The 11,697-nt window shown below is 40.5% G+C and overlaps 1 protein-coding gene and 1 pseudogene across 2 annotated transcripts; one reads left to right on the top strand and one right to left on the bottom strand.

Moving 5' to 3' along the window:
- Positions 1-298: 298 nt before the first annotated feature.
- Positions 299-413, top strand: LOC122426935 (annotated as a pseudogene).
- Positions 414-5,702: 5,289 nt separating this feature from the next.
- Positions 5,703-10,714, bottom strand: MED18 (mediator complex subunit 18). 2 transcript variants are annotated; one of them, XM_043445830.1, is made up of 3 exons: positions 10,539-10,714; positions 9,602-9,745; positions 5,703-6,601 (listed from the first exon to the last, which is right to left on the bottom strand). In XM_043445830.1, exons 2-3 carry the CDS (start codon positions 9,672-9,674, stop codon positions 6,048-6,050), a joined length of 627 nt encoding a protein of 208 aa, XP_043301765.1. In that variant the 5' UTR covers positions 9,675-9,745; positions 10,539-10,714; the 3' UTR covers positions 5,703-6,047. The 2 variants fall into 2 exon arrangements, with proteins under 2 accessions (XP_043301765.1, XP_043301766.1); XM_043445831.1 differs by lacking the exon at positions 10,539-10,714 and having other exon boundaries at positions 9,602-9,747.
- Positions 10,715-11,697: the final 983 nt, after the last annotated feature.

Here is an 11,697-nt window from a genome sequence, read left to right as displayed (position 1 = left end):
GGCAGCAAAGATCAAAAATCCATGTGAAGCAGCTAAGACCCAGAGCAGCCAAATAAGTAAATAAGTGTTAATAAACAAGGAATACTGTCTATAATATACAATTGCTACAAATCAACAAGACAAGAAATCAAATAGAAAAACAAGCAAAGGATATATGAATACCTTGGTTTCACATACTAAGCATACAGAAAAATGCAAGTATCAACTTTAATTATAATCAGAGAAATGCAAATCAAAACAGCTGAGAATTCCCACTTCACAGCTACCAGACTAGCAAAAATCAATAGCACTTATGTTTTTTTTTTGTTTGTTTGTTTAATCTGTGGACAAAGACAGGTGAGAAAAGAAATCCTCTTTTGCAGCCCAAAACTCATTGTTTAGTACGAGTTTTGAGACAGATAAGAAGGATCATGATACCTGAAAGAGATTCAAGTGGTGGAGGTATTGATAAACACAAAGGTTGCTTCCAGGACTATAGATTTGATCATTTAAAAGCTTAAGATATGAAGGAAATTACCAACTACATTGATTTAGTACTCTAATTTTAATGTTGACATGAAACGAAGATGGCTTCCTTTTTTAGGCTTATATTTTGAGGGTCTGAACTTTAAAAATGAATTACCACATCCCAATGATCTAAGAGTTGACTCATTGGAAAAGACCTTGATGCTGGGAGGGATTGGGGTTAGGAGGAGAAGGGGATGACAGAGGATGAGATGGCTGCATGGCATCACCAACTTGATGGACATGAGTTTGAGTAAACTCCGGGAGTTAGTGATGGACAGGGAGGCCTGGCGTGCTGCGATTCATGGGGTCGCAAAGAGTCAGAAACGACTGAGTGACTGAACTAAACTGAACTGAACTGAATGATCTGTACTATTCTTATTTTTTTAATAGCTTTTTTTTTTTAAGAACTTTATTTGTTTGTTTGTTTATTTATTTTTGGCTGTGCTGGGTCTTTAGTTGTGGAGAACAGGGGTTACTCGCTAGTTTCGGTGTCCGAGCATCTCATTGCAGTGGCTTCTCTTGTTGCAGAGTACAAGCTCTAGGGCTCCAGGGCTTCAGTAGTAGCGGCCCCCCGGCTCTAGGGCACAGGCTTAATAGTTGAGGCACATGGGCTTAGTTGTTCTGTGGCGTGTGGGATCTTCCTGGATCAGGGATTGAACTCGTGTATCCTGCATTGGCAGGCAGATTCTTTACCACTGAGCCATCAAGGAAGCCCCACCTGTACTGTTCTGAGGTGTGGTAGTTTAAGAGTAAATCTGACTTGAACTTAATGCATGTTTAGAGGATGTCTAAAATTCAGAACCAGGCAGATCCACCTCCTCTGACCCTAAACGTAGTCCAAAGCTAATTGCTTGAGGAAACTGAATCCCTAAGACCACAGCTGGGGAATTTTGAAGTGTGTCCCTATTCCACTGAATATCAAAGAAGCCCAACTGAAAAACTGTGGACTGAGCAAAAATTATTTTTAAAAGTGTTATCTTGAACAGTATGACTCAAATGGAGGAATTAAGGAGATTGGCAGTGAAAAGGCATCAGAATGTGAAATTACTTAAAAATTTATTGACAATTTTGCTTGTTACATATTAAAAAAATCTTTACACTTAAATAAAATACTGGAAAAAATTAGAAAAATGGTAACACTGAAGATTAATGAGGATGTGGTTATTAAGATTTCTTGTGTACTGTGATAGTAATGTAAATAGCACATCTATTCTGAAAAGCAACCTGTTAATTTTTGGCAAAATTGAGCATTCCCAATTACATAGTGTAGGGGAATTATTCATGTCAATATACAAACTTGCTTAGTTTTGCAATTTTAATAGTAACAGAGTGTTGACGGCAATTTAGGTGTCTATCATCAAAAGAGTGAATGAGTACAAACATGGTAGATGGACAGTACTTATGTGCCTGGATTCTGAAGCTAGACTGTTCAAGTTCAAAAGCAGGCTCCAACACTTACAATGGAAGTAAAAATTTGAGTTATCTGTGCCTCATTCTTATCTACAAAATGGGAGTAAAAATATCATAGGGTTGTTGGGAGAAGTATATGTTTTAAAACATTTAAAGCACCTGAAACAGAGTTAAGCATTGTTGTTGTTCATACTCTAAGTCATGTTCAACTCTGCAACCCTGTGCACTGCAGCACGCCAGGTTTCCCTGTCCTTCACTATCTCCCAGAGTTTGCTCAGATTCATGTCCATTGAGTCAGTGATGCTATCTAACCATCTCATCCTCTGATCCCCTTCTCCTCCTGCCTTCAATCTTTCCGAGCATCAGGGTCTTTTCCAATGAGTCGGCTCTTCACATCAGGTGGCCAAAATGTTGGAAACTTCAGCTTCATCATCAATCCTTCCAGTGAATATCCAGGGTTGATTTCCTTTAAGATTGACTGGTTTGATCTCCTTGCAGTCCAAGGGACTCTCAAGAGTCTTCTCCAGCACCAGAATTTGAAGGCATCAATGCTTCAGTGCTCAACCTTCTTTATGGTCCAACTCACATCCATACATCATGACTACTAGAAAAACCATAGCTTTGACTATATGGACCATTGTTGGCAAAGTTAAGCATTATTTAAGTACTAATATTACTGGTAATATGAAAGCCTATGCAAGTTCAAAGTTGTAAGTTGTAGGTTTATGTTTAGCAACAAGAGAATATTACAAAAGCAATAACTTTAAAAAGAAGAGGAACATTTATTGCACATCACTTATGTGAATATGCTTACATAACTCTACATAGTTTATAAGACAAGCATCAGAGACGTACATTGAACATATACAAATGGGTGCCTATAATAAAGTGTTGAGTTTAGGAATAAAGTGGAAGACTACAAAATAAGAAAGGGGCCTGCTTGAATTATCTTGCTAATATGTTATGAAAGGAGGAACAAGATTTACTCATGCAACTGAACCAACAGTTAGAACCGGACATGGAACACGGACTGGTTTCAAATGGGGAAAAGGGTACATCAAGGCTGTATATTGTCACCCTGCTTATTTAACTTATGGAACTTCCCCGGTGGCTCAGAGGTTAAAGAGTCTGCCTGCAATGCAGGAGACCTGGGTTCGATCCTTGGGTCGGGAAGATCCCCTGGAGAAGGAAATGGCAACCCACTCCAGTATTCTTGCCTGGAGAATCCCATGGACGGAGGAGCCTGGTGGGCTACAGTTCACGGGATCACAAAGAGTCGGACACAACTGAGCGACTTCACTTATTTAACTTATATGCAGAGTACATCATGTGGAATGCCAGGCTGGATGAAGCACAAGCTGGAATCAAGATTGCCGGGAAAAATATCAATAACCTCAGATATGCAGATGACACCACTCTTATGGCAGAAAGTGAAGAGAAACTGAAGAGCCTCTTGATGAAAGTGAAAGAGGAGAGTGAAAAAGTTGGCTTAAAGCTCAACATTCAGAAAACTGAGACCATGACAGCGGGTCCCATCACTTCATGGCAGATAGATGGAGAAAATGGAAACAGTGAGAGACTTTCTTGTTTTGAGCTCCAAAATCACTGCAGATGGTGACTGCAGCCATGAAATTACAAGATGCTTGCTCCTTGGAAGAAAAGCTATGACAAACCTAGACAGCATATTAAAAAGCAGAGACATTACTTTGCCAACAAAGGTCCGTCCAGTCAAACCTATGGTTTTTCCAGTAGTCATGTATGCATGTGAGAGTTGGACCATAAAGCAAGCTGAGGGCCAAAGAGTTGATGCTTTTAAACTGTGGCTTTGGAGAAGACTCTTGAGAGTCCCTTGGACTGCAAGGAGATCAAACCAGTCAATCCTAAAGGAAATCAGTTCTGAATACTCATTGCAAGGACTGATGCTGAAGCTGAAGCTCCAATACTTTGGCCACCTGATGGAAAGAACTGACTCAGAAAAGATCCTGATGCTGGGAAAGATTGAAGGCAGGAGGAGAAGGGGACAACAGGGGATGAGATAGTTGGATGGCATCACTGGCTTGATGAACATGAGTTTGAGAAAGCTCTGGGAGTTGGTGAAGGACAGGAAAGCCTGGTGTGCTGCAGTCCCTGGGGTCGCAAAGAGTCAGACACAACTGAGCAACTGAAGCCAGTAAAAGCTATGTTGAAAATATGCAAGGTTAAGTCAAGAAAAGGATCCCAGAACCAGAGAAATAACCACCTAACCAACTTGGAAGCTATCCTATCCTTGATTTTACCCTTAAATCAGGTAATATCATCCTTACCATTTCAGTCAACTTTGGATAGGTTTTCTTAACAGAGTATTCGTATAATCTTTCAAGTGGCAAACTGAGGTCCAACGAGAATTATGATTTGTCAAATGTTGGTCAACTGGGGTGTTATCTAAGTGGAAGGTTCCAGAAGAAAATGAAAATTTTGAGTGACCTACAATTTTTAGCAAGCCAAACTGTCCCCAGTGTATTAAAAACTCTACAGGTATTAAAATGACCCACATTTATCTCACTCAGAACTGTTTTAAAAAATTCATTAAGTCAAATGACAAATGGGAAATTATATAAAAGCTCTTTACAAATAAAGATAAGATGAACAATGAAGAAAAAGAAATTCATGTAAGGAAAAAAATGTCCAATAAACATAAAAATTTAAATATCACTGATCATGGTTTTTTTTTTTTTAAATTAAAACCAGTCACCATTTATCATCAAATGGGAAAAATGTGTTATCATGGTCATACCCAGTTTTGGCAACTGTGTTGGAAACCTCATTTACAACTGGTAGGAGTGAAAACTGGAACATTTCTGGAAGGCATTTGGCAATACATGGCAGAAGACTTAAAATAGTGCATACTTTCTGACTCAGCAGTTCCCTAGAATTTATCCTAAACAATGATCACACATGACAAAAAATATCTAATTAAAAGTACTAGCAACACCGGATAGTTTATAAAAGCAAAAATATGGGATCTAACTCAAAATCCCCAAGTAGAGGAAACAATTAAATTTTGGAAAATCCTAATGATAGGATACAAATAATAATGATCAATATTTAAATATAAGCTCTGCTCATTTGTAGCTGTATCGCTCAGGGAAAGCTAATTACTCTCTTTGCACCTCAGTTTCCCTGTAAAATATGGGTCTGTTGTGAGGGTTAAATTAATAAACCTACCTAAAGCACTTAGGATAACACTGACACATAATAAGAACTCAATAAAAACTTTTTTTTAAGCAGAAGAACATTGTAGCCTAATATCCTGGAACAATGTTACTGATTTAAAAAATTGACTACAAACCAGTATGTACACAATGTTTTTCTAAAATGTATCTCATATACATACATTTCTAAAAATAAAACCTAGAAGGATATAAAACAAAATAGAAACTATACATCTCAGGACTTCCCTGGTAGTCCAGTGGTTAAGAAACTGCTTCCACTACAGGGGGCATGGGTTTGATCTCTGGTTGGGGAACTAAGTTCCTGCATGCCACGCATGAGGCACACCAAAAAAAAAAAAAAAAAAAAACCAAAACCAGCACATTTCTTTAAATAATAGGATTATACGTTATCTTTCTTATTTTTGTCTGTATTTAATTTTTTTCAACAACAAATACATGTTACTCGTACAAAAGGTAAAAGTTATCTATCATCTACCAGATTTAAACAAAACACTGTCATATATTTGCTCCAGTTGGTAATGAGTCCATCCCAAATTAGTAGGGTAGTACAGTAAAAAAATCAGAATATAGGCATTTCTCCTTACAGCTTTTATTACTGCACAATACAAACTTGGTTTCTATTTTACAAACCTTATACACAAAAAGTTTTCTTCCCAAAAACTACTTTATTCCAGTTTCCCCTCTTCCTGCAGAAGGATGATCTAGATTCTCTATGTTATTCTTAGCGTTTAAGTTAGAAAGGCTGTCACAAAAGTGAACTGGCCATATGAGGAAACCAGGGCAAAGAACCAACTGAGTTCTCACTGATTTCCATCCTGAGGGAAGAATACATGGCTGGCAGTGGTGAAATGGGGCAATTATAACATCTTTTCTTGTAACAGCTGAGAACCAGCCCCAGTGGTGGACAGATTGTCTTAGTCACATGAGCCTTTTGGGGTCTATTTTCTCTAGGTGAACCAGAGGTTTCAGCTGCTCCGCAAAGTTCCTCATGTCATCAGAGACCACGTCCTGCCCAGCTGGTGCAACAACACTTAGTTCCACGAGATAGGACAGTGACAAGGCCTCAGTGTTTTCCGTGTTCCCTGGCACCAGGATGCGGAAGACCTTGTACACCACGATCTTCATGATGCCTTTCCGGAACAAGTGTCCCCTGGCAACAAACTCGTGGTCCATGCGAAAGCCCATCTCCATGAGGAAGTCAGTGAGGTTCTCAGATGTTGCAATGTCCACGCAGTTACGCACCAGGGCATGGCGGTTCTTGTCTCCCATCTCTGGCTGCCCCAGGTAGCGAAGATGCCAGGGTGCCCCTGTCCTATCCAGAGAGCGTCGGGCCCTTAGAACAAATGGACTTGCCTGCTGGCCCTTAAGGAGGAATACCATCTCGTGGTCAACAAAAGTCTCGGGTTCCATGTTGTCACATAAACCACGAAGGCGGTGGATGAGGCTTTCCAAGCTGTGATCTAAAACACTTCCTGAAGAAGCAAAAAAGCACTATTGAGTTCCATCTTTCATTTTGCGTAATGGAATTAGTGAAAGATTGAAAAAAAAATGAAAAACCAAAATAATGTAGTGCAGTGTTTTGTAAACCACAGGTCCAATATATGAGATTTTAGAGGGGTTACCCTGCCAAGATCTTATATAACAAGTTAATCTCTTTTCAATTTTTTGCACTGTCTTATTTGGTACTAGAAGTTAGGTCTTGTTTAGTAATGCTAATCTCTAGCAGACTTTGGGGTTTAACAGGCAACAGTATCTACCTAGAATAATTATTTTATTCTATTCTAAAATAATATATATATATTATTTTACATAAGACAAAAAATAACAAATAAAACAATATGTGTGTGTGTGTTAGTTGCTCAGTTGTGTCTGACTCTGCAACCCCACAGACTGTAGCCTGCCAGGCTCCTCTGTCCATGGGATTTTCCAGGCAAGAATACTTGAGTGGGCGGCCATTTCCTTCTCCAATAAAATAGAATATTTCCCTCCAATCTCTTTTCACTTTCCCGGTTTATTTTTCTTTAGCCTAGCACCTCAATTCTTTAGTCATCTTTCAACATATCAAATATGTATTGACTTTTTAATCATCTTTCTTTCTCTACTGCTGATACTCCAATGCTATGAACATATTCCTTTATTGACTAAATCTGTTAAAGTAAATAAAAATATATTACTGTAACTACAGTAAATATTGACAGCAGCACCCAAATGACTAAATTTTTGGAAAAGCAAGAGTGGGTTCCAGTTATCATAGGACAGATCATGGGAGTAGAGAGTGGGTCCTACATTCAGAACAGTGTCAAAAAAAAAAAAAAGAACAGTGTCAGACATGTTTTTTTATTCTTCAAACATTTAAGGAGCTTTGTAAATGCTGGTCACATACTTATACTTACTGAATGGCACCATGCTAAGAAGTAGGGGCCTAGTCTGCCCAGAGATTATAGTTTAGTGGGGGAAACAAAAATAAATAAATAAGTAAACCAATGAAGAAGCGATAAACGGGATATGAAATAGAGAGCAACTGGTAGGGGTGGAGAAGAGGAGACCTCTTTGAGGGCTTGGAGTAGTCAGAGAAGGTCTTCACAGGAATGACAACTGAGCTGAGGCCTGAGGGATACAAATGAGATGGCTGTTTGAAGGGCTGGAACAAAGTACAGAGGCTGGGTGATCAGAGGTAGGAAAGAGCTTGGGGAACACAAAGAAATGAAAGGATCTCAGTGTGGCTGAAGTATGGCAAGCAAGATGGAAGATGATCATGAAATGAGTATTTGGGATGGGCCACAGCATGCAGGCCTTATCTGCCGCCTGTACTAAAGGCTGTATTTTATTGTAAGGCCACTGGGCAGTTATTAGCTCCACACTTTATTATCCACGCAACAAGGAAAGATATGACTGGATTTACAATTTAAAAAGATCATTCCAGGAAAACTGGTATGGACGCTTCAACCAGACAGGGTCATGTGAAAAAAAGTGGGAGTGAGGGGAGGTGAGTCCAAGTTAAAAGAGGCTTAAGAGACACAGTTTTCATATGTAATGCATGAGACAATATTATGTCCTGGATCAAAACAGAAGATGGAGGAAACTTCTGAATATGAATTAGACATTAGATGATATTAAAAATATACTATGAATTTTTCAGGTAATAATGATAGTATTGGGGTTATTAAGGAAAATACTCTTGCTTTTTTAGAGACGTATACTCAAAGTGTTTGGGGGTAAAATGTTACGAGATCTGAAACCGTCTTCAAAAACAGCAAAAGGAAAAAGATAAAGCAAATATGGCAAAAGGACAGGAACTGAAATCTAGATGACTAGATCTAGAAATCTAAGCTGACTGTTCACAGGAATTCCCTGGTCATCCAGTGGTTAGGACTTGGTGCTCCCAATGCAGGGGACCCAGGTTTCATCCCTGGTCCAGGAACTAAGATCCTGCATGCCATGAGGAATGACCAAATTAAAAAATAATAATAGAAATGGAGTGTTAACTATACTAGTCTCTATTTTCTTTTCTCTGAGATTGATTCCTGAATGCATGGCTTAAGCAACTGATCACTGACAGTGGCACTGAGATGGGAAAGACTGAAGGAGAGGCAGCTTGAGGACTGAAATTAACAATCCTACTTTGTTCATAGTAAGTTACTAAATGGATGATCTGAATTAAAGTCTAAAGTCTTCCACTAAAGATTAAATGACCTCCTGAAAATCATAACCCTCTCGGGGTCTTGAGTTTTCTCATCTGGGAAAGTTACTTCATTTCTATTTCCTGATCTATAATTTGGAACTAATAACACTATCATAACATTACCATATGATCTGTTAATCTCACTTCTGGGCATTCACTCTTAAAGAATTCAAAGCAGGATCTTGAAGATGTATGTGCACACTCATGTTCACTGAACATTATCTATGATAACCATTTAGGTAGAAGCAATCCAAATGTCTGTCAGAGAAATGGATAAAGAAAATGTGGTACATACAGACAATGGAACATTATTCAGATTTTTAAAAGGAGATTCTCTCACATGCTAAACGGTTAACATTGAGGACATTATACTAAGTGAAATAAGCCAGTCATAAAAAGATAAACACTGAATGCTTCCACTCCTATGAGGTTATCTAAAGTTGTTAAAATTAGAAACATAAAGTAGAAAGGTTGTCCCCAAGGCCTGGGGGGAGGGGAAACGAGGAATTACTGTTTAACAGGAATAGCATTTCAATTCTGCAAGATGAAAAAGTTCTAGAGATTAGCTATACAACAATGTGAAATATTTAACACTACTGAACTGTATGTTTAAAATTGTTTGATATGGTAAACTTAATGTTACATATTTGTGACCATAATTAAAAGTAAATTGGGAAATAAAAGGGTGCCAGAAATTATGTAGGTAGCCTTTACATAACAGCCTCTCATCTCCAGGAAAGCAGAATAGAAAAGAGGAAAACAGGTGATTCAAGCTCCCTAGCTCACTTACCCTGCAGCAGGTACTCCATCATGTTAATGGTGCCCCCCGTGACAGGCATCATTGTGACTGGAGGTGCCTCCATGTTTATCTGTTTAAGTTGAAAACGACAGAACTAGATTTGGAGTCCCCAGTCAGGTAAAGCACAGGATACACCTGGAGAAGAGTTATACTTGTTAATACATGGGAGAGGCAGAAAGACACCAGATCTGCTTGGGTCATTGGCCTGGACACGAAGATTCATTCATCCACACCTTCAAAACTTTTTTAGTAACTGCTATAGGTCAGTTTCAGGTGATCCAGAAATACACAAAGGAGGCCTGATCATGGAGTTACAGCATAATCTTCCAGTCTCAAGGTCTGAAACCCTTCAATGGTTTTCTGTGCACCCTGGGACTCAATGTCTTTCTTCTAAAATGAGGCCACGATATTAACCCCCAAGGCTTTGCGGCTCAGATGCCATAATGGACCTGCAATTAAAGACTGAAAGGTGACTTAAGGACTCTCGTATGCCCTTCAATTTATAGATGAGGATATTGAGGCTTGGGGAGGAGGCTAAGGACACACAATAGGTCGGTGGCAGAACCTAGGCCAGACTAAAATCTAGGCGTTCCACCTCTCTGAAAACCTTTTAAAGAGATTGAAGCGAAAGCGCGAAGTTCTTTCCATTGATGCTTTGTGTTAGTCGTTCAGTCGTGTCCGACTCTTTGTGACCCCATGGACTTAGCCCGCTAGGCTCCTCTGGCCATGGGACTTTCCAGGCAAGGATACTGGAGTGCGTTGCCATTTCCTTCTCCAGGGGATCTTCCCAATACAGGGATCAAACCCGGGTCTCCTGCATTGCAGGCGGATACTTTACCGTCTGAGTTTACTAGGGAAGCCCCAGTGATGCTTTAGGGCCTTCTAAATCCAGCATCAAAAAACGTGCCCATTTACACCAAAAACACACCTCCGAGAGCGTTCCAGCCTCTTCCAGCAAAGCGGGGGACCGTATTCACCCAAGCGCCTCCGAGCAACAATCACCACCCCCAGCCCTAAACTTGAAAACCCCTGTGTAGTGCAACACTGCTCTCGCCTCTTCCCACTTCGTCGCGCAAACCTCGACACCGCCACTCTGCGACGTAAGGGTGCCGAGAGGACATAAAAGTCACTTCCGCTGTACGGCAAGCAGGAGCTCATGCGCAAACAGCGCGCTGCACGGAAGATGGCGGCCTCCTTAGGAGCGGTCCTTTGGGAGAGTCAGGAGGCATTGACGTCATAGGCCGTCCTCTAGGAAAATATTTTTTTTCAACTGTGAAGACCTGGACGTGTTTTTGTCCAAGAAATCTCTTGGACCTGAAAGGACGAAGAGACCCTGCGGAAGAGAGTTTCAGAAAAAGAGGAGAGATTGTTGTAAAACAGAAACTTATTTGGGTTGGTTATCTGAAGAGAGAATTTCCCCGGTGGCTCAGCGGTAAAGAATCTGCCTGCAGGAGACACAGAAGCCTCTGATTGGATCCCTGGGTCGGGAAGATACCCTGGAGGAGGGCATGGCAACCCATTCCAGTGTTCTTGCCTACAGAATCCCATGGACAGAGTGTCTGGCTACAGTCCATAGGGTCAAATAGTCCGCAGGACTGAAGCGATTGAGTACGCACGCACGCACGGAAACTGTTGAGAACCGTGAGGGAGCTCAGCAATACATTTAATATTTGTTCACTCTTCTGTGTTTGTTTTACTTCAATACAAAAATATTGGGAGATAAATAAATTCTATGAGTATTTACCTAACACTGTTTATGTGGCAAGGACATAAAGTACAGGGAAAGAGTGAGCTGGAATAACGTGATTGAAGCCCTCTCTTGGAGCGAAAAATTTTAAAGGCACCAAAACACTCAGTAATAAATTTTTAAAAAATTTAATGCAGGGTGTGCGAGCCAAGTAAGCGACACAGACGCATCCCCGAGTGCCCAGCACTACTCCTCCTTTGAGGCGCGAGGGGTCCACTCAGAGCAGCTCCCGCTCCTAAAGGAGAGCTGCGCGCGGAGAGTTTTGGTCCTCATCTGGCCCCTCCCCTCGGTCGGCGGGGGCGGGGTGGGGCCCACCTGCGCCTCCTGGGGGGCGTGCAGC

The sequence above is a fragment of the Cervus canadensis genome, chromosome 24, assembly GCF_019320065.1.
Source record: "Cervus canadensis isolate Bull #8, Minnesota chromosome 24, ASM1932006v1, whole genome shotgun sequence".
In the NCBI taxonomy this organism is placed as follows: domain Eukaryota; kingdom Metazoa; phylum Chordata; class Mammalia; order Artiodactyla; family Cervidae; genus Cervus; species Cervus canadensis.
Note: the sequence above shows the minus strand (reverse complement) of the source record. Positions and strands in the feature narration are given on the sequence as shown.

Excerpts from the sequence above, each read along its gene's own strand:
- MED18 (XM_043445830.1), bottom strand. The coding sequence starts at position 9,674 with ATGGAGGCACCTCCAGTCACAATGATGCCTGTCACGGGGGGCACCATT. Across the intron at positions 6,602-9,601 it reads GATGGAGTACCTGCTGCAGG|GAAGTGTTTTAGATCACAGC; the intron begins GTAAGTGAGCTA and ends TTGCTTCTTCAG.